The 23,212-nt window shown below is 45.2% G+C and overlaps 1 protein-coding gene across 3 annotated transcripts in view; it reads right to left on the minus strand.

Moving 5' to 3' along the window:
• LOC147423021 (protein S-acyltransferase 8-like) overlaps positions 1–21,594 on the minus strand; it is a 78,879-nt gene extending 57,285 nt beyond the window's left edge. For 2 of the 3 annotated variants that reach the window (XM_086502272.1, XM_086502270.1), the window contains exon 1: positions 21,013–21,594. Coding sequence is in view for 2 of the 3 variants with exons in the window: in XM_086502270.1 (XP_086358396.1) it covers positions 21,013–21,054 (42 nt within the window). In the remaining variant the exon portion in view is untranslated. The remainder of the gene's footprint in view (positions 1–21,012) is intronic. The other variant, XM_086502271.1, reaches the window with a different exon arrangement.
• Positions 21,595–23,212: the final 1,618 nt, after the last annotated feature.

Genomic DNA, 23,212 nt, shown 5'->3' on the forward strand with positions numbered 1-23,212 from the left:
TTTTGTGCACAGCAGATCAGCCACGACGTCATCACGACACAGCAGATCAGCCTAGCGTTTTGCATTTGCAGAACCACCGGCGACAACAAGACAAAGATCAGCCCTAGCGTTTTTGGTTTGCAGAACAACCCTAGCGGTTTTGCAGATCATCGCAACAAAATCAACCATAAGACCAGCGTTTTCAGTTTTCAGCCTTTAGACACCGCAGATCAAGTCCCGAACCTCGCATATCTCCTCTTCCCGCAGCAAATCCTCGCCGCACGGTCAGATCCCGCAAAGTTTACAGATTCAGCCCGGAAAATGCAGATTTCAGCATCTGCGTTTTCAGCGCGTCATCGTCGCATCGTCCTTACCGACATAGAGTCAGAATTCAGCAGGTAAAGATTTGCAGATTTCAGCCCGTCTCATCGTCGTCCTCATCGTCATCTGTGGGGGAGCAGGGGAGAGAGCCCACTTGCTGTCCTATGCAATGAGACTGAAGGAGGAGAGGAGATTGGCGCAGAAAGAGCACACGCACAGAAGAACGTGAGAGAGAGAGAGAGAGGGCTCGTTGGATTTTGGGAAAAAGCCACGCTATGTATTATTTGGGCTTCACCTTTGAGTATATGAGTAAGTGACTAGGGGGCCATTCACACTTGGGCCCCCTCACTTATAAGTCTTTTTAACTTATAAGTTATAAGTACAAGGCACTTAGGCCTTTATTCCCTAACAACCTCCCACCTAAAGGCAATGTACCTTGGGAGATCAAAGAATCAGCTAACTATGATACAACAGCTGATCATGCACTTACTCATCCAACACCCATCATCTGACGGCAATATGCAAACCGCTCTGCTGGAAGACTCTTGGTCAAAAGATCTGCAGGATTGTCATCTGTGTGCACATAGAGGTGAAGTATCATTTTATCAGGCGTGTGCTTGATGACAAGAGCATTACACTTGTCAAGCTGCTTTGTCTTGGCATGAAAAACAGGATTCCTTGCAAGCATAATAGCACTCTGACTATCACAGTGTAGCACAGGAACCGGTGACTTAATGCCAAGCTCTTCTACCAAACGCATGAGCCACAAAGCTTCTTTGCATGCCTCAGTGGCAGCCACATACTCAGCCTCAGTGGTAGACAAAGCAACACATTTTTGCAGTCTGGAACTCCAAGAAACTACCCCTCCTGTGAAAGTAAACACATATCCAGAGGTAGACTTCCTGCAATCTGGATGTCCAGCAAAATCTGCATCTGTAAAGCCATGCACAGATGTCTCACTCTTCCCAAAACAAATGCACAAGTCTTTAGTGCCTTTCAAGTATCTCAAGATACACTTCACTGCTTCCCAATGCTTTTTGCCAGGATTGCTCATGTACCTGCTTACTACTCCCACCGCAAATGCAATGTCCGGACGTGTAGCAACCATAGCATACATCAAACTGCCAACGGCTAATGCATAAGGAACCTTGGCCATTTCAGCCCGCATATCATCTGTGTTTGGGCAGTCATGTGCAGTCAGTTTTACATATGGAGGCAGCGGAGTACCAAGTGCCTTTCCCCCATCCATATGAAAACGATGTAGCACCTTATTGACATAATCTCGTTGAGATAGATACAGACGCCTGTTGATCCTATCTCGAGAGATACGCATGCCCAAAATATGATTAGCATTACCAAGATCCTTCATGTCAAAGCGATTCTTTAAGCTTTGCTGTAGTGCATCCAACTCCGTGATATTGTTACCCGCAATAAGCATGTCATCAACATACAAAATCAGCAATAGAAGAGATCCATCACTTGCCGTTTTGATATACAAACAGTGATCAGAATTACTTCTTTTGTATCCTTGAGACCTCATGAATGTATCAAACTTGTGATACCATGCACGGGGAGACTGTTTCAAACCATACAAGCTCTTCAAGAGTCTACATACTTTCTTCTCTTGCCCCTTTGACACAAAACCTTCTGGCTGCATCATATAGATCATCTCAAGCAAATCGCCATGCAAAAACGCTGTTTTGACATCCATTTGCTTTAACTCCATATCTTCAGAAGCAACCAGGCCTAGAACAAGACGTAATGTGGCAAGCTTTACAACAGGAGAAAAAATCTCATCAAAATCAACACCATGCTTTTGCTTGTACCCTTTAGCAACCAAACGTGCCTTGTACTTAGAAGAAGCATCAGATGTGACCTTGGTCTTGTAAACCCATTTACATGGCAGAGCCTTATGCCCTTTAGGCAAATCAACCAAGTCCCATGTATGGTTTTTCTCCAAAGACTGCATTTCCGAAACCATTGCTTTGAACCATTTCTTACTGTCTTCCCGTTGCATAGCCTCTTTATAGCAAGACGGCTCACCACAATCAGTAAGCATGACATAGTCCAAAGACGGTTCATATCTATCGGGGGGCCTTGTCACCCGAGTAGACCTACGCACCCAATGATCCATAACAGGTGGATTTTCAGCCTGTAAACCATCAAAAACAGCAGGCTGTTCAACCTGTTGTATCGCAACAACGGGCGGTCTAGGAGCATCAACCTGTTCCCCTACCTGTGGTGCATCAATGGCAACTTGTTGGGGCTGATTTTCAGCAGCTAATGGCTGATTTTCAGCACCATTTTCAGCATGTAAAGGCTGCTGAACATTGGGCCTTCTTGGCTGTCCATATGTAACATCTTCACGAAAAACAACCCGGCGCACTTCCTCGACCTTTGTGGGCTGTTTGTGCACGCAATTCTCATTGAAGATGACATCATTGCTGCGTATGATTTTCCGTAATGCGGGATCCCATAATCTATACCCCATTTCACCATCCTCACCATATCCTAGGAAAATGCATTTATGAGACTTTGGTTCTAGTTTGGTGCGCAGTTCACTCCGGATGTGAACATAGGCCTCACAACCAAACACTCTTAAATGTGCATATGAGGGTGGCTTGCTAGACCACACCTCCTCAGGCACCTTTCCACCCAAAGCCTTGCTAGGTGAGCGATTAATCAAGTGAATAGCTGTTTGCACAGCTTCTGCCCAAAAACCATGAGGTAATGCAGCATGTGACAGTATACTCCGAACTCTCTTGGATAGTCCGGTTCAACCTCTCTGCAACTCCATTCTGAGAGGGATTAAAAGGAGCCGTGAGCTCTCTTTTAATACCTTTAGTAGCACAAAAGTCAATAAATGCTTTTGATACATACTCCCCCCCATTGTCTGAGCGCAAAGACCTAAGCTTCTTGTCAGTTTGATTCTCAACAAACGCAAGAAACTTCTTGAAAGTATCCAAAACATCGCTTTTAGCACGTATTGGATACACCCACACCTTACGTGTAGCATCATCGATAAACGAGACAAAATATTTCTTTCCCCCTAAGGACAACTGTGGCATTTCACATACATCGGAATGCACTAAGTCTAACCTGTCAGACTTCAAAGAAACTGACCTTTTGTGCGGTGTTTGACTATGCTTACCATAAATACAGTGCTCACAATGAGAAAAATCAGCATACCTCAAACACGGCAAATAACCACAACGAGACAGAGTTTCCATTCCTCTTTTACTCATGTGTCCCAACCGGCCATGCCACAAAGAAACACTTGGCTGCTCGGTTACGGCGACAACATGGTCACGCACACTAGATACATGCAAAGGATACAAAGTGTCCGATTTACAACCCTTGGCTACAATCCGGACCCCTTTACAAATTTTCCACTTGCTATCACCAAAAGTGGTGTGATAGCCTGCATCATCTAGCTGCCCTGTACTAATCAAACTCTTCTTGAGTTGTGGCACATGACGCACTTTGTGCAAAACAAAAGTCATACCATCAGCAAAGGAAAACTGGACACTGCCAATACCTGCAATGTCACATGCATAGTTGTCTCCCAAATAAACAGTGCCCTGCACCTCACCTGAGTACTGTGTAAACCAATCCCTATGAGGTGTTACATGAAAGGAGGCACCTGAATCAAGAATCCAAGTATGCATGTCCACATCAGAACCCATAGCAAGGGTATGTGCATCCACAGAAGAGGCATTGAGTACATCAGTGCTGCTGTCACTGTCACAACTACTAGCAACATTGATTTCCTCAATCAACACAGTGCTCTTCTTGGCATTTCCCTTGTCCTTTGCATCAGTTTCAGCACCCTTGTTCTTCTCTTTCTTCCACTCATAGCATTCCCGTTTATAATGCCCTTTCTTTCCACAATGATGACACACAACATCTTTTCTACGAGATTTGCTACGTGCCCTGTCCTTACTGTCAGATTTCTCCCTCTGTTGAGACCTGCCTCTCAAGTGCAATGCATTAGAAGACCCACCTGTGGTGTTCTTCCTGTTCATCTCTTCCATCAGGAGAGAACTCTCTACATCTGCATACTTAAGTGACGCACTTGAGTTACTAAGAGCTGTCCGGAATACATCCCAACTCTCGGGCAATGTGCATAGCAGAAAAGTAGCTTTGAACTCCTCATCAATCGTGAATTTCAGCTCTGTCAGTTGGCTGAAAATAGAATTGAATTCATTGAGGTGCACCGACATGTGCGTGCCCTCCTTCATGCGGAGATCCATAAGCTTCTTGAGCCAATACACTTTACTGGCAGCACTCTGCTGTGCATACAACTCGTCTAAACGCTTCCACATGCCCCATGCTGTCTGCTCATTCTCTACATTGAAGAGTAAATTGTCAGACACCGAAAGCATGATCGTGGAGCGAGCCAACTCGTCCACTTCTTCCCATTCTTCAACCTCCATATCGACCGGTTTCACACCCTGTAACTTAATAGGTTTCGCCTGTTTCTTCTGCAACATCACATTATAACATTGCTTCTTCCATATAGCAAAGTTATGGGCACCTTCAAGCTTGCGAATGTGCAACAAATTGCCACTTTCACTGCTAGAAGCCATTCTGAGTGATTGCAAACACTGAAACCCTGTTTTGCCGACCTAAACACGCCCAAATGTGCGCAATCGGGCAAAAAACAGCTTGCTGTTACAGAAAAACAGCGAGCAAATTTCACGCGAAATCACCCCAAAACAGCGTACATTCACTGCCAAACCCTTACCAAAGGTTTCCACAAGGTGTATACATCATTTGCTTGCTGAAATTCCCTGTTTTAGGGCAAAAATCAGACCTGTAAACACCTGTTTTGCTGAATTTTCAGAACCTCGTTGGTGGAAACACCTGTAAGATTGACCTGTGAGACTTGCCCTAATGAAATTACATCAAATTGAGCCCGAAATTGGTCAATTTCAGCAAAAATAGGCTGCTGTTCGCCAGTTTTTGAAACCCTAATTTTGGGGAAACTGTCACCGGAGGTCGATTCTACACGGTGAGAGGATCCCTTCGCGACAGAGTTGATCGAAAACGGTTGAGTATCCTTCCCGCAGCGAGCAAAAACAGAATTCTGATCTGTGTTGCGAAGATGGCTCTCTTGGAAACCCTAAAGCTCTGATACCATGTGTGGGGGAGCAGGAGAGAGAGCCCACTTGCTGTCCTATGCAATGAGAGTGAAGGAGGAGAGGAGATTGGCGCAGAAAGAGCACACGCAGAGAAGAACGTGAGAGAGAGAGAGAGAGAGAGGGCTCGTTGAATTTTGGGAAAAAGCCACGCTATGTATTATTTGGGCTTCACCTTTGAGTATATGAGTAAGTGACTAGGGGGCCATTCACACTTGGGCCCCCTCACTTATAAGTCTTTTTAACTTATAAGTTATAAGTACAAGGCACTTAGGCCTTTATTCCCTAACATCATCGACACCGTTGGCAAGTCCAAGCATTGTAGAGATTTGTGCAATCATAAGTAGACCGCTCTCGCCATAGAGAGTGGGGCCTTCGGAGGAGGGTGTTACAATGTCTCTGGTGTCGTATTTCTCTTCTCTCTCTATCTCTCAGTCTCATGCACTTCCATTCACAGTGTCCATTCACTTTGTTTGTGTCCATTGCACTCTCTCACTAAAGGAACGGAAGGCTCTCCCTTCCATAAGTAAAAGGAACCTTGAGCACAGTTCGGTGCACTCGTCTTGAGCAAAGTTCAAACATTCATTCCGTTGCACCTTACATTGGTATCAGAGCTTTGGCAGTGTTCTGTATCACTCAAGGAAAGAACCACAGAAATTTTTTTTGCTTGTTGCGGTCACACGAACCCAAGTTCACTTGGGCGTATCGATTCCTAATTGTGGTTTTGAAGAGCGATAGGAAACGCAAGAAAGAAGGGCTTGTCCAACCTCCCCTTGTGCCTCTTTTCACTCATTGAGAGCGGACCGTGCACTTAGCGGCCGGTCAATCGACGTGAGGTGGGAAAAAGCAACCTTGGTGTGAGCGCAAGGCCGCCAAGGGGTGCACCCGCGGAAAAGAGCAGAACTCGGGTGAAGAGAAGATCCTTCTCGAACACAGATTGCAAGCTAAAGAAGAACTCAAGAACCACAAGAACCTCAGGAACCCAAGACCCGCAAGAACCTCAAGAACCCCAAGAAACGAAGACCCATAAGAACCCAAGTTTCTCGTGAACTTAAGAACCCAAGACCACAAGAACCCACAAGAACCCAAGACTTCAGTGGATGGTCATCACTCGAAGCGGAATGGATACTTCGCTTGGAGGTGGTGAGCATGGGAGTGGCGAAGAAGAGTTTTCCCCACCAGGAGGTTTTTTCGACCCTTCCCCATCTACGACAAGGATTGCACTAACTCCTATGGAGGCTTTCGACAAGACAATGATGGACAAGGAGTTCGCAGAAACAATGGCAGCCATAGATCGTGACTACAAAGAAACAGTGGCATCCATAGAGCGTAAGTACGACTTGGAAGAAAAAGAAAGTCAAGCCAAATTGAATCGCGAGAACAAAGAAAGAGAAGCAAAATTTGATCGCGAGAACAAAGACAGACAAGCAACATTTGATCGCAGAACAAAGCAAGAAAAGAGGAGAGCGACCAACACATGAAAGGAAAATCACAAGACTTTGTGACGCTTTCGGCGCGGCCCAAAGAAGCAAGCGTTGCAGACCTTCATGAAGTTCAAGTACCGCACGACCCACACATCAGAGTGGGCCGGCAAAGAGTCCCTTCCAGGATTCCGGATGCTATTGGCGATCTCCCTTGACGCCATACAGTTCGGTACCAGTACCTCACTTTGAAAAGGAGGGGATGTCACGTGACACATCCAACCCTATGTGTCCGTGGACAAGCTACAGCATGACCAGGGTTCAGTTCAGTCAAGTCAGTCTAGAATAGGAAGTGATCTGGCACCTTTGTGAGTCTCTTCGCAGACCGTGAATGACCAGTCACTTAGATTAGATGCATATCCTCTGGTTGCACACAGCATGACCATCAGATTCCAGTCAAATCCCATCAATAGCATTTTTTCAGTGCATAGGCCTATTTTCCCTATTTTTGATATTTTTCACTTAATATTTTTAAGTGACTTTTGTTGGAAAGTAGGTAGGGCAATTTTGCTAAGTTTGTATAAATAAAAACCTAGCGCTAGCACTTTTTGGCAGAAGAGGCAGCAGGAGCACCTTGCTCGACAGGCAACTTCTCAGCAAGACCAACACCGACAGTAGCCCTAGCGTTTTCAGCCATCTGAGGACCCAGCGTTTTTGCATCAGGTCAGCCTTGGCGTTTTGTGCACAGCAGATCAGCCCCGGCGTCATCACTACACAGCAAATCAGCCTAGCATTTTGCATTTGCAGAACCACCGGCGACAGCAAGACCAAGATCAGCCCTAGCGTTTTTGGCTTGCAGAACAACCCTAGCGTTTTTGCAGATCATCGCGACAGAATCAGCCATAAGACCAGCGTTTTCAGTTTTCAGCCTTTAGACACCACAGATCAAGTCCCGAACCTCGCAGATCTCACCTTCCCGCAGCAGATCCTCGCCACATGGTCAGATCCCGCGAAGTTTATAGATTCAGCCCGAAAAACGCAGATTTCAGCATTTGCGTTTTCAGTGCGTCGTCGCATCGTCGTCATCGACATCGTCACCGACTCAGAATTCAGCAGATAAAGATTTGCAGATTTCAGCCCATAGCATTTTCAGATTTCAGCCCGTCTCGTTGTCGTCCTCATCGTCATCGACATCGTCGGTGTAAGGTGCAACGGAATGAATGTTTGAACATTGCTCAAGATGAGTGCTCCGAACTGTGCTCAAGGTTCCTTTTGTTCTTATGGAAGGGAGTGTAACAAACCGCTGACGCGTCAAAGCCTAAAGAATGGAGCCAACTTACAGATGTTGGCCCAAGGGCCTAAACCCTAATTTCTGCCAGAAACCCTAACTGCTGAAACCCTAATTCTGAAAACCCTAACCCTAAACCTGCAAACCCTAATTTTGGAAACCCTAACCCTAAAACCTGCAAACCCTAATCTGGAAACCCTAACCCTAACCCTAAGGGCAGATTTCCGCGTTTTGCGCTGGCTGATGACGTGGCAGGCTGTATGGATTTCCGTGATTTACGCTGGCAGCTTTTTGGCTTTGCTTTTGGACCAGAAGCTTTTGAGTTTTAAAGGCTTTTTACTGTAACTGCTTTTCAGGCCAGGGGCCTTTAAATATGAGGCTAGGGCTCATTCTCTGGCATGCTTCCTGGAGAAGATGCAGAGTCTAGAGTATCGCCTTGTACTGTATCGATGCAATATAAAGAAATACCGAAAGGGGCGCCAAGGTTTGGGACCAATACTCTCTAGGGTGGAATTCCGCCACTCCGTGTCGCGTGTTGTCTCTCTCTCTCTTTCAGTTCAGTTGTTATTTGAAGTGCTTAAAGTTTTTCAATCTGTTCTTTTCTATTGGCATGTGGTGCCCACCTTGTGACAGTGGTATCATAGCATCAGGCGTGTGCTTGTCTGAAAGCATACCGGTCCTACAAAAGAGCAGACAGCGCTATTGAAATCTTATTCGAGGGATCTTTGCCCTCCAACCCGGACTTATTAGCCACTCCCACCCTTACTTCATCGCGCATCGGGCGCGCTCCCGTCTACACAGCTCATGTCTTACAACGCATAAGCCATTAAGATCACTTGCAAAATGTCACAAAATGGGAGCGTACACGAGCACTTAGAAATCTGAAAAATAAAATACTTTGCAAATGTGAGAGAAGGGAGAAGATCGACACAGTTTTGGGGACCAGAAGATGGGCTAGTCCCCCCTCCCCCCCCCCCCCGTCAAGAGTATTCTTTATTCAGGGAGAATTCGTATACAAGCACAAGAACCCGAGGAAACCCCTCCGTTCTGTAATCTTAGACCCGAAGGTCGTTCTTTCCCATAAGGGACTTAGGCACGAGGACGTACTTTCCCGCAAGGGACTTAGGCGCAAAGCCATACTTCCCGTGAGGGACTTCCCGTGTAAGGGAGATTCCTACAAAATAAACCACACCAAAACAATACTCGCGATGTGTAATCGACAAATTATACATGTTGCTCCTCGCTCGAGAAAGCGACTTCCGCACTCCGTCGACACACAAACTCTCGCGAAATCCGTCGCCGACACTTGCTACCAGATTCTCCGCGCTGGGACTTCTGCTACTCCTTGCGTTCCTCCAAAAATTGAACGCTGGCTGCTACTTTATAGGGCCTGGCACCCAGCGGGAATAGAGGGCCCAAAAGCAAAAGCATCTGGCGCCCTAGTGAGAGGAGAGAGAGAGAGATCGCTGTTTCTGGCGCTTCTAGAGAGAGAGAGAGAGAGAGAGAGAGAGAGCTGTTTTCAACCCATCCGTACAGCTTGCGTAGATTTTTTACGTAGGATTTTTGGGGATGCTTTATTTTATTAATAAAAGGGACCGGTCACTTAAAAGTGGCCGGCCACTTTATAAAATAAAGTGTGAACTTGTTTAAACTTTTAAAAACTCACTCAGTTAGTGAAAACAATGCTACACGAACACATTCCAAGCGTCCCCGGGTGCAGAACACGGCACAGATGCAATGCAGACATAGATTCCTTGCGGAAAAGTATCTGCCCTCCCGCGAATGTTCCTGCTTTTTCGTAAAAAGCTTCTTTGAACCCATCTTTATTCTTGTGCTTGCGTTCTTACGCGTATTTTCTTACTCAGTTCAGATTTCCTCCTTAGCCTACGGAATGCCCCCTTTCTGATGCACCCGTCACCCATCATGTGACACATCAGGGGCACTCGTAACCCGGCCCTTTCCACCGAACTTACGGAAACTCCTTCGCGATGTTTTACCGTCACCCATCAAATGACACATCAGAGTTGTCCGTTCTTGATGGCAGTTCCTGTAGCTACAATCTTTTAACAGTTCTTAGTGTACACAATAAAATATCCTTGACAAAGAAATTAATCATTAAAAATAAGAAAATAGTCCAATTAGCAACACAAAAGAAGGATCCAAGGTTTGTTTTGAGTCACTGTTTTTCTCAGAGGCAGTGCCATGCAGATGTTGATGTCTACAGCTACCAAGCAGCACACTCCAAGGACTTGGCAAGCTTTCAAGAACATTTTTGCCCGAAGTTATATGGTTTCTGACATCTTCCTTCGGAGTGCAACTTCTGGCAGAGTGGGGAATCCTGAAATGCTTGCCATGGAAACCCTAGCAGATTATAACTTGAAGTTTCTCGACATCTCCCAGTAGATGTCTCTTCACGATCAGATGACCTTGGAGGTCCAGTGCAATTGCTATCTTGGGACTACCATCGCCGCCAAAGAAAGACTGTCTGACCAAGGGCTGATGGACCATGCTGTGCTCGGCTACGACCTTATGGAATGAATCTAACCCTAATTTTTGGCGCAGGTTTCAAGATGGAAAGTCAATCGACTTTTCGAGCTCGACTGATGTCGAGATTGCTTTTTTTATGCTTGAAATCTGTTTGAGAACTTATTTGGTGATCCTGTTTGGAATTTGTTCGAAATGGATGGTATCTGTTTTGAACCTGTTTTGGTGCCGATTTGAATTGTTTGACTCTGGTTTGATACTGGTTTCAATGATTGGTGATTTTACTCCTGGGTGGAGTAGTGAGAAATTATGTTTGAGAATGCTTGTTCATACTCATGGCCCAGACCCTTGTGGTTATTTGCGGGGGGAGTATTGAATGATTGAAAAGTTCTCGTTTTTTTTTAACTCATGGCTCGGACCCTTGTGGTTATTTACGGGGGGAGTATTGTTGTTTTGACTCCCGGCCCGGACCTGGATGGTTATGCGGGAGGAGTATTAAGAAGTCTGAGCAGTGGTTACTCTCAGCACCTCCTCCAAACGACGTAGGCTGCGATCTGGGGGGCGTTTGGTTGTAAAAGGCCTCTATATCTTATGGCCCGGGCCTTTTTAGGTTATTTGCGGGAGGAGTGATGAGGGAGTCGTTAAACAGCTCATGGCCCGGACCTGGATGGTTATTTGCGAGGGGAGTGTTCATCGGCGGCTTTATGTTTCTATATCTTGTAACATGCATATGTAAGAATTTGTGTTGCATTGTGATGTGCCAACTACTGAATATTCCTAATTGGATGAGATTGCCTGGGTATGTAAGTTTAGTGCATCAAGACACCCGTGGAAGATCAGTACCGTCTGGGTGTGATGGCTAATTTTACTACGCCGGAATATCAAGAGTTTCGATCTGGAAGAAAGGAGAAGCTAACTCCTTGATCAAAACAGCCGATAGGAGAAGCTAACTCCTTAATAAAAAGAGCAAACTGATTGTCCCTCGGAATGTCCCTCGGAAATTTTTGAGCTAACTTGAGTTGTTTTACAGTTATGCTGTAATCGCGGACGATTACTCTCTTTCAAGAAGGGGAGATGTAACAAACTGCTAACGTGTCAAAGCCTAAAGAATGGAGCCAACTTATAGATGCTGGCCAAGGGGCCTAAACCCTAATTTCTGCCAGAAACCCTAACTGTTGAAACCCTAATTCTGAAAACCCTAACCCTAAAACCTGTAAACATTAATCTAGAAACCCTAACCCTAACCCTAAGGGCAGATTTCCGCGTTTTGCACTGGCTGATGACGTGGCAGTTGTACGGATTTCCGTGATTTATGCTGGCAGCTTTTTGGCTTTGCTTTTGGACCAGAAGCTTTTGAGTTTTATAGGCTTTTTACCGTAACTGCTTCTCAGGCCAAGGGCCTTTAAATATGAGGCTAGGGCTCATTCTCTGGCATGCTTCCTGGAGAAGATGCGGAGTCTGGAGTACCGGCTTGTACTGTATTGATGCAATATAAAGAAATATCGAAAGGGACGCCAAGGTTTGGGGCCAATACTCTCTGGGGTGGAATTCCGCCACTCCGTGTCGCGTGTTGTCTCTCTCTCTCTTTCAGTTCAGTTGTTATTTGAAGTGCTTAAAGTTGTTCAGTCTGTTCTTTTCTATTGGAACGTGGTGCCCGCCTTGTGACAAGGAGAGCCTTCCGTTCTTAATGAGAGAGTGCAATGATCACAAACAAAGTGAAAGGACATGGTGCGTGCAAGTGTATGAGACTGAGAGATAGAGAGAGAAGAGAATACGACACCAAGACGGTTGTAAAATCCTCCTCCGAAGGCCCCACTCTCGTCGGCGAGAGTGGTCTACTATTGAATGCACAAACTGGTACAAACTGAATGCATGTGACTGATGCAAGTCTAGGCTAGGTCGATGTCGACGACGAGGATGATGAGACCGATCTAAGGGCTAAAATCTGCTACTCTTTATCTGTTGTCCTTCTACTGCTGTCCAAAACCGCTAATGGCTGAATTTTGCGGCGGCTGAAAACGCTATGGAAAATGTTGCCCTTGCTAGTCTTTATGGCTGGTCTTTATGGCTGAAACTGTCGGTGCTTATCTGCTAAAACCTACTGATGCTAATGTTGAAAACGCCATGTACAAGGGAGGGCGATCTGGGCTCCAAAATGCTAGGGCTGCAAATCTGGAAAACGCTAGATGATGGGATTTGCTGGCGATGAACCTCTTGCTGAAAACGCCAATGATTGGGGGTCTATGGCGAGGCTTACTTGATGATGAAAACGCCAAGGGATGAAAAACGCTAGGCTAGGGGAAGTCTTGCTTGAGGGAATCGCCCTGAAGGGGTTCTTGCTTGAGAAGTTGCCTGCTGAGCACTGGTGCTCCTACTACCTCTTCTGCCAATTAGTGCTAGTCTAGGTTTGCTTATATACAAACTTACTCAATTTGCCCTACCTACTTTCCAACAAAAGTCACTTAAAAATAATAAGTAAAAAATGTCAAAAATAGGAAAAATAGGTTAAATGCACTGGAAAATTCCCCTGAAGGATTCTGATGGATTATGATGGGAATGCTTATGATCATGATGTGTGCAACCAGAGGATATGCATCTAGATTAAGTGACTGGTCATGCACGGTCTGCGAACAGACTCACAAAAGTGCCAGATCACTTCCTATTCTAGACTGACTTCACAGAACTGAACCCTGGTCATGCTGTAGCTTGTCCACGGACACATAGGGTTGGATGTGTCACGTGACATCCCCTCCTTTTCAAAGTGAGGTATTGGTACCGGACTGTATGGCGTCGAGGGAGATCGCCAACAATATCCGGAATCCTGGAAAGGACTCTTCGCCGGCCCACTCTGATGTGTGGGTCGTGCGATACTTGAACTTCATAAAGGTCTGCAACGCTTGCTTCTTTGGGCCGCGCCGAAAGCGACACAAAGTCTTCTGATTTTCCTTCCTTGCTTCAACTTCGTCTAGAGTCATGCTTCTTCCTTCTTCAAGAATCTCCATGGCTGAAAATTCCTGAAACCACTTCCAACACAAAACCATGAATATACCCATTCCATGTAAAGTGAGTGGAAAAAATCTTGTCGTCCTCAAAGACTGTGCATGCAATGTAGATGAACAAAGAGACGGATTATGAATCCGTTCACCACAGACACGCAAACAATGAGATCGAATCTTGACTTTCTGATCTAAATCAATCAACTGTGGCAAATCACAATGGAAATGCCCATGCTTGGTGCTCATACTTTCTTGTGCTCTTTCTGAAACTGTGTCGTGTCAAGGGAGAGACGTGGAATGTGACTTCCTTGAATGCATACTTTTCAGCTTTTCATGAATAATCCGCATACATTCGTGCTCATTCATGAGTGAAACGTGCTCAACGTACAATATGTCATGCCTAGGAAATGGGATCACATAAAGATGCTGACGAAAATACAGGAACCGATCACGAATGAAACACTCGTACAATGCGTGCGTACTAATCATGCGAACACATAATACTTTCTGTGAGGGTTCGTTGGACCTAGGCTCGAGAGCCAAGATCGGTTCTTCCTGAGGGGATTCTTTGGACATAGGCTCAAGAGCCAAGATCGGGTCTTCGTGATTGATCGTCTCTGCAATGAGGTTAGCTTCACTAGAGAAAGTATCAACTAACACATCATCCTTGTGAACAATCACATCATCTTCATGCAACTCATCATGCTTGTGAGAAATCACATCTTGATCATGCAAATCATCATGCTTGTCATTGTCATCCAAATCAACATGCTCATCATTATCATTCAAATCATCATGCAAATCATTGTCATTCAAATCATCATGCTTCTCAGAATCATGCAAATCCTGTGTGTCATGCTTGGGAGAAGAAGAGACTGAGAGAGTCTTCGTCTCCTGAACCTCTTGCATCTGTGCCTGCACTTGAGAAAAGAGTCGCAAGAACTCTTTCATGTGTTGGTCGCTCTGTTCTTGTCTTGCTTTGGCTGCCTTTCTTTCTGCTTCTCTTTCTGCTTTGCTTTCTGCGTGTCTGCGATCCATTTCTGCTTTTCTTTCTGCGTGTCTTGCTTCGCGTTCTAACTTCATGTCCATCACCATCTTGTCGCAAGCCTCCATAGGAGTTAGTGCAATCCTTGACGCAGATAGGGAAGGGGGAGGGTCGGAAAAACCTCCTGGTGGGGAAAATTCTTCTTTGCCTCTCTCATGCTCATAACCTCCAAGAGAAGTAGCCATTCCGCTTCGAGTGATGACTATCCACTGAAGTCGTGGGTTCTTGTGGTCTTGGTTCTTAAGTTCACGAGGAACTTGGGCTCTTGGGTGTCTTGAGTTCTTGAGGTTCTTGAGGTTCTTCCTTCGCTTGCAATCTGTGTTAGAGAAGGATCTTCTCTTCACCCGAGTTCTGCTCTTTTCCGCGGGCGCATCCCTTGGCGGCCTTGCGCTCACACCAAGGTTGCTTTTTCCCACCTCATGTCAATTGGCCGGCCGCTAAGTGCACGGTCCGCTCTCAATGAGTGAAAAGAGGCACAAGGGGAGGCTGGACAAGCCCTTCTTTCCTGGAATTCCTGTTACTCTTCAAAATCACGATTAGGAATCGACACACCCAAGCGCACTTGGGTTCGTGCGACCGCAACAAGCAAAAAAAAAAATCTTGTGATTCTTGTAGTTCTTTCCTTGAGTGATACAGAACACTCAACTTTGCTCAAGATGAGTGATCCGAACTCTGCTCAAGGTTCCTTTTGTTCTTATGGAAGTGAGAGCCTTCCGTTCTTAATGAGAGAGTGCAATGATCACAAACAAAGTGAATGGACACTGTGTGTGCAAGTGTATGAGACTGAGAGATAGAGAGAGAAGAGAATACGACACCAAGACGGTTGTAAAACCCTCCTCCGAAGGCCCCACTCTCGTGAAGGAGAGTGGTCTACTATTGATTGCACAAACTGGTACAAACTGAATGCATGTGACTGATGCAAGTCTAGGCTAGGTCGATGTCGACGACGAGGATGACAAGACCGATCTAAGGGCTGAAATCTGCTACTCTTTATCTGCTGTCCTTCTATTGCTGTCCAAAAACGCTAATGGCTAAATTCTGCGGCGGCTGAAAACGCTATGGAAAACACTACCCTTGCTGGTCTTTATGGCTGAAACTGTCGGTGCTTATTTGCTGAAACCTGCTGATGCTAATGCTGAAAACGCAATGTACAAGGGAGGGCGATCTGGGCTCCAAAATGCTAGGGCTGCAAATCTGGAAAACGTTAGATGATGGGATCTGCTGGCTATGAACCTCTTGCTGAAAACGCCAATGATTGGGGGTCTATGGCAAGGCTTACTTGATGATGAAAACGCCAAGGGATGAAAAGCGCTAGGCTAGGGGAAGTCTTGCTTGAGGGAATCGCCCCGAAGGGGTTCTTGCTTGAGAAGTTGCCTGCTGAGCACTAGTGCTCCTACTGCCTCTTCTGCCAATTAGTGCTAGTCTAGGTTTGCTTATATACAAACTTACTCAATTTGCCCTACCTACTTTCCAACAAAAGTCACTTAAAAATAATTAGTAAAAAATGTCAAAAATAGGGAAAATAGGTTAAATGCACTGGAAAATTCCCCTGAAGGATTCTGATGGATTATGATGGGAATGCTTATGATCATGATGTGTGCAACCAGAGGATATGCATCTAGATTAAGTGACTGGTCATGCACGGTCTGCGAACAGACTCACAAAAGTGCCAGATCACTTCCTATTCTAAACTGACTTCACGGAACTGAACCCTGGTCATGCTGTAGCTTGTCCACGGACACATAGGGTTGGATGTGTCACGTGACAGTCGGCAAGTCCAAGCATTGTAGAGATTTGTGCAATCATAAGTAGACCGCTCTTGCCATAGAGAGTGGAGACTTCCCAGGAGGGTTTTACAACGTCTCTAGTGTCGTATTTCTCTTCTCCCTTCCATAAGTAAAAGGAACCTTGAGCACAATTCGGAGCACTCATCTTGAGCAAAGTTCAAACATTCATTCCGCTGCACCTTACAGAGTGCTTATTTTAATATCATGTGTCACTTAGGCCCCATCGGACAGGGTTCCATAAGTTGGTGGGAACTTCTTTTTAAAAATAGGCCACTCAACAAGACTTTGCAAGTTGGTAAACGTCTTCTGCCACTTCTGCTGCTTCTTAGAGTTCAGGTCTCTCGGTTGGGATCTTCAAGATGGCTCGGGTCTTCAGAGGCTTGACACGTCAACAATTTGTGTCGGACAGTCTTTCTTGCGGATACATGTCACAAACTGCTGACGTGTCAAGCCACTGAAGAACGGAGCTAACCTTCAGATCCCGGCCAAGGGACCAAAACCCTAAGAAGAAGAAGCAGAAGAAGAAGAAGAAGTTTTACAAACTTACAAAGTCTTAACGAGTGGCCTATTTTTTTTAAAGAAGAGTTCCCACCAACTTACGAGACCCCGTCCGATGGGGCCCAAGTGACATAAAGGCATTAAAAAAAAGCATAACACTTTGCACATCAAAATATGATGACGTGGCATATGTACGGAGGTTCCGCAATTCGCGGCGGATTTTTAGGAAATTCCGAAATTTTAGGAAAGTGTTTTTTTTTGTCAGCTTTTCATATTTGATGCTTTTAGGCTTTGGGCCTTTAAATATGAGCCTCAGGGGCCTCTTTGACACTCTTCAGCGCACGCAGATTGCAGAGGAGGTGCTCCTCGGCTGTTGTACTTTGCGAATCAACAATAATAAAGAAATATTGAAAAGAGGCGCCAACGTTTGGGGCCAGTGCTCTATTGGGGTGGAACTTCGCCACTCACCCTGTCGTCTCTCTCTTTTAGTTTAGTTGTTATTAAAGTGCTAAAAGTTGTTCAGTATGTTCTTTTTCGTTGGCACGTGGTGCCCGTCTTGTGATAGTGGTATTTAAGCATCACACGCATGCTTTTCTGAAAGCATACCGGTCCTACAAAAGAGGAGACAGAGCAAACCAAAGGCTACTGGAATTCTATTTGAAATCCCGACTCTTGGACTTATTAATGACTGCCACCCTTACTTCATCGCGCATCGGGCACGCTCCCATCTTCGCCGCTCATGTTTTACAAGCCAAAAAGATTACTTGCAAGAGAAGAATCCAAGATTTATTTGTAGTCACGGTTTTTCTCAAAAGCAATGCCTTACAGAGGTTGACGACTATAGCTACCAAGCCGCACACTCCAAGGCTTTCAAGAAAATTTTTGCCCAAAGTTATATGGTCTCTGACATCTTACTTCGACGTGCAACTTCTGGCACAGTGGGGTATCCTGAAATGCTTGCCATGGAAACCCTGGCAGATTATAACTTGAAATTTCTCGACATCTCTCACTAGGTGTCTCTTCTCGAGCTGATAACCTTGGAGGTCCAGTGTGATTGCTGTCTTGGGACTACCATCACCGCCAGAGGAACACTGTCTGTCCCAGAGCTAATGGACCATGCTCTGGTCGGCTACGATCTTATGGAAGAAATCTAACCCTAATTTTTGGTGCAGGTTTCAGGATGGAAAGTCAGTCGACTTTTCAAGCTCGACTGATATCGAGATTGCTTTTTAAGTTTGAAATCTGTTTGAGAACTTGTTTGGTGATCCTGTTTGAAATTTGTTTGAAATAGATGGTATCTATTTTAAACCTATCTTGGTGCCGATTTGAATTGTTTGACTCTGGTTTTAATATTGATTTCAATGATTGGTGATATTTACTCCTGGCTGGAGTACTGAGAAATGATGTTTGAGAATGCTTGTTCATACTCATGGCCCGAACCCTTGTGGTTATTTGCGGGGGGAGTATTGAATGATTGAAAGTGTTGTTTTTGCTCATGGCCCGGACCCTTGTGGTTATTTACGGGGGGAGTATTGTTGTTGTTACTAATGGCCCGAACCCTTGTGATTATTTACGAGGGGAGTATTAAGAAGTCTAAGCAGTGGTTACTCTCAGCACCTCCAAACGACGCAGGCTGCGGTCTGGGGGGCGTTTGGTTGTAAAAGGCCTCTACATCTCATGGCTCATACCTTTTTAGGTTATTTGAGGGAGGAGCGATGAGGGAGTTGTTGAATAGCTCATGGCCCGGACCTGGATGGTTATTTGCGGGGGGAGTGTTCATTGACGGCTCTGTCTTGTAACATGCATATGTGAGCATTTGTGTTGCATTGTGATGTGCCAACCACTAAATATTCCTAAGTGGATGAGATTGCCTGGGTAAGTAATTTAAGTGCATCAAAACATTCATGGAAGATCAGTGCGGTCTAGGTGTGATGGCTAATTTTACTACGTCGGAATATCAAGAGTTCCGATCTAGACGAAAGGAGAAGCCAACTCCTTAACAAAAAAAGGAGCGAATTGGTTGGCAAATCTTGAGTCTCAAATTCACCATATTCCTCCTGCTTTTCTTCATCCAATTGCTCATCGAAGGTCAAGATCAACTTGGCCTTCTCTTATTTCTTTGTTGGTCTCCTTTGCTTCATCGGTAGATTCCTATTGAGAATCTTACTATTGTGTTCCTTGTTAAATTCTCTATCAAAATCCATGGGGGGTGTTGCAAAAAGTGGGATTGGATCTTGCATACAAGAAGAATCCACTGAGTCTTTGATACCCTTGTAACCAGCAAGCCACCAGCGAGGCAGTCAATCAATGGCAAACACACGTCGTAACTTGGAACACTGTAAACACTTCAACTTTGAAATCACTAGAGTCGAGTCGCGGTAGAGTGTGGTTCTCTAACTAGATGCGTTGGCCCCTAGGTCAAGCGCCCCTTTCAGTCGTTCTCTTATATCGATAAGTCAAATAGTAAAGCTTCCCAGAAGTCCCTCTCTCTGTAACCAAAGAATCCCCTCTAGGCACACTTATTTAGGCACTTGAAGCTCCAAAAGCAAGACTACCAAAATCAGGCACCACTAAAAAGCAATAACTACTCCCAAAAGCATTTGCTAAAAGTTGTAAGCCCAAAAGCTCTGCAAGTCAATGCTCTCAAAAACAGCCGCCCAAAAGCATCTACCTCATGCCACGGCAACAGCCCGCACTCGTGGCGCAGATTGAAATAAATTTTTGGTCATCCCATAGAGCAATAACACATCATCATTTGAGTTCTCTCTCTCTTTCTTCTATCAGTGTCCAATTGCCACATCACCACTTTGTGACATGCTGAAATTTGCTGCTCAAAACCCTAAATATACCTTCATAAGGTCAAAATAATCTAAACTTACTAATTGCTAAGGTTCTTTTCAGTGGGCACCCGGTTCCCCCTTCGGTCACAATGGTATCAGAGTGTCGGGCGTTTACTTTTCCTACAAGATAACCGTTCCTACATCAATCTACTACTGGAAGCTATGGAGTTGGACGAAGAAGAAATGACAACAGAAAGAGGAGATGATGAAGAAGAAGAAGTTTGTTTTTGCTCTACTACACACAGAACTTCACACTAGAGTTGAGGCATGGAATGACGGAGTTCCACTCCCAGAAACAATGGAGCTCTAGTAGCATGTCAGAAGTGGCAGCAGACAGATCAATATAAATAGGGAGGCACCCTCGAAATAAAGAGTCACCTGGACGAGACTTGGTCCAGCTCTTTCCACATATCAGTCCACAACCCAAAAATAGGAGGGCACCCTGGACATGAAGGCACCTGGACCAGATTTGGTCCAGGACATAGCAAACTCCTAAAAGAGCAGTTAGACACATCAAATTGCCTCAAAAGCTTGCTATTCTACTCCCTTGCCCAGACTCATGAACATCTAGGAATCAAAAATGATGCAAGCTGCATTGGACCAGATCATAGTGGCACAGAGGAAGGCTGACTCCTAACTAAGACTAGTAATTGCTTCCAAAAACACCTTGTGAGTACATACTAGCTCCAATATGGCGAGGCCAACTTGCCAGAGAGACGCAAAAGCATCCACAGCAAGAACACTGTTGGATGCATATGCCAAAAAAAAACATATCAAGTAAGGTACAAAACCTCACAGAATAAGGGAAGATAGTGCTGACATAATCTGCATTGGGCATCCATCCAGTCATAGCTCATTACATACTCATGCTGGAACATGCATGGTAACAAAAGAACATGATGTGTGAACTGCCAACACGAAATCCCTTGGCTTCACCTATTGGAAACAAACAGTATTGCCTCGAGCGTCTAATGAATCTGATGTAAATCAGATTGATACTGTTGTTGGACGCTTCAAACATCAGACAAATTAATTTTAACATTTTTGAGCCATGAAACGCACAGTAGGTGTTCGGCAAGGTTCTGCATATCTCTAAGTCCATCTAGTTAGAAATTTATAAAAAGAAATAGTGATGCATTTAGTGAAAGGAAGCTTTAGGCTGATCTTCTACATATGACAAACAGGCACACAAAGGCAGAAAGAGAGACGTACGTTGCTTCCCTTCCAGACTTGATACACGTGTTTTTCCACCATGACTTTCCTTCGATTAAAGGGAACAAACTAGGCATAGAAAGGGAAGGAAGCTCATGCTCTCCTGGAGGCATACCCAACTCAGCCGCAACTGCTCCTGCCATATCCATGCCATTCTGTTGGAATGCCAATATATTCGCTCAAGGGTCTTGAAAAATTGTAGAGGTCCATACCAGGTTGCAAGGTCAAGAAACGGGTCAAGAATCAATACTAGTCAAATGCTGCAGAGAATTACGGGGCTAAGGCGGATGGTGGTGAGCTCTCTCTCTCTCTCTCTCTCTCTCTCTCTCTCTCTCTCTCTCTCTCTGGGGGGGTGTGCGTGCGTGAATGTGCGCGCGAGATTCCAAGCTCTCCTTTCTTGCAGGTTTCCCTAAATCAAGAGGGAAGCAAAAACCACGCAAACCCACAGAGCAGAATGAAGAGTGCGCGCGCCCGTGGTGTTTATGTCAGATGAGAAGCGTGAGGGAATGCAGAATCGCGGGAGGTAAAGCCTCTCGTCAGAAACAGCGCTCTCGTCGGAGTTCAGAACAAGCACAGCGGGTTTGCATATTCTTTCACACTTTTAGGCCTAAGTGTCTCTCATGAGTCGTCACTCAACCCGGTACACATTGCCTGGGACCAGATATGCTTGGAACTTCCAACTCTTAGGGGGCACCCCCATAGGCCCTCCACATAGACCTACAATATCGTTAAGGCAGAGGCTAGCCGGGGAGGGAGAGCCTCATGACTAAGTGGCACGGGGTCTTAAATGACCCCGAGCGGTGGGATCGACGGCTGAGGGTAAGTGGGGGGGATCTCGAGGACGGCGGACAAAAAGTCAACGTGAGCGGGATTGGAAGGCGGGCGGGATTTGAACCCAGGCGGGCGCGGCGAGAGGCACACGTCCTAACCACGTGCACGCGGACGTTTGGTTGTCCAAGAGGGGAAAACATAAACATATAAAGTAAACGAAAATGCTAAAAAGTAAACATGGACACAAAAAGTAAACATGGACAAGCCGTTTAAAATCGGACAGCACTCCGTGCCTCTGCTTTTGTGCGCATCGTTCCTCGCCGCCGATCCCATGACGGGGTCTTCATTTAAGACCCCGTGTTACTTACTCCTGAGAGAGAGAGAGAGAGAGAGAGAGAGAGAGAGAGAGAGAGAGAGACTCATCCACTGATCTGCACGCTTCCAAGTGATTTATGGAATATTGTTATTTTGGGGAGCTGCTCTTCTGTGGTACGTGCACATGTCGAGAGAGTATTCTCGAGGGCTTTTTGTAGTGCTTGTCGCTTGGACACTATACTAGCCGTAGTGACTCTTGCTTGTTGGAACTCTTTTCCTCCTTCTTGTCACCAAGCTCCTCAATCTCTATCCCTTTCTTATGTTGCTTGTTGATTATCGTAATGTGAGGTCAGCCTATGCAAAGTCAATTGCCTTTATTTAATTTTGCCTTTCTCGATTAGAAAACAGGCGCAAGAAGCAACGTAAGTAGGTATGCCTCTTCCTCACGAACCTTTTGGTAGTCTTTTGTGTGTATTTGTGCACATTGTACACATTCCATTGCGCTTTTTGCTTGATTGTCTATTTTAATGTGTTCTATTTTTGGCCTGCGAGTATGATCGTGCCCACCTGCCTGTTGTATGCGCATCTTCTACACATTGAAGGTCAACCACATGAGTGACCATCGGATATAGCAGGTGATGGAGATTGTTTGCACGGACTCCCTCATTCCCACCATGTGCAGCAGCCTTGACCAGCTTCATTGTGTTCGTTAGACCTAATAGCTGATTATTGTGTTGCACAAAAGTTGTTTGCAGGTAGACCTAGTCAACAAGTACTACCCGACATAATCTTCAATGATCATTTTCACTATGTGTAGCTCCATAACTTTGCAAGATTTGAGTTGATGCTAGTAGACTACCTTTATGAAGATACAAGGAAAGGTGGGTTCTTGCTCATTTGTACTCATAAGCCAATTTTATATATTTAATGAAAGTCAACATTATATGTTTTTCTGTAGATTTTGAATGTACTCATTATTTAAATTGGGGAATATACACTGGTGATGTCATCTCTCTAGCTCTCGTTGCTTTTTGGCATTTGCTTCTTTTGTTTTAGTATATGCTATTGGCAAAACAAGAACAAAGGGCACCACTATAGCAATGTCTCCCAATAA

The sequence above is a fragment of the Adiantum capillus-veneris genome, chromosome 26, assembly GCF_014529385.1.
Source record: "Adiantum capillus-veneris isolate H3 chromosome 26, ASM1452938v2, whole genome shotgun sequence".
NCBI lineage: Eukaryota > Viridiplantae > Streptophyta > Polypodiopsida > Polypodiales > Pteridaceae > Adiantum > Adiantum capillus-veneris.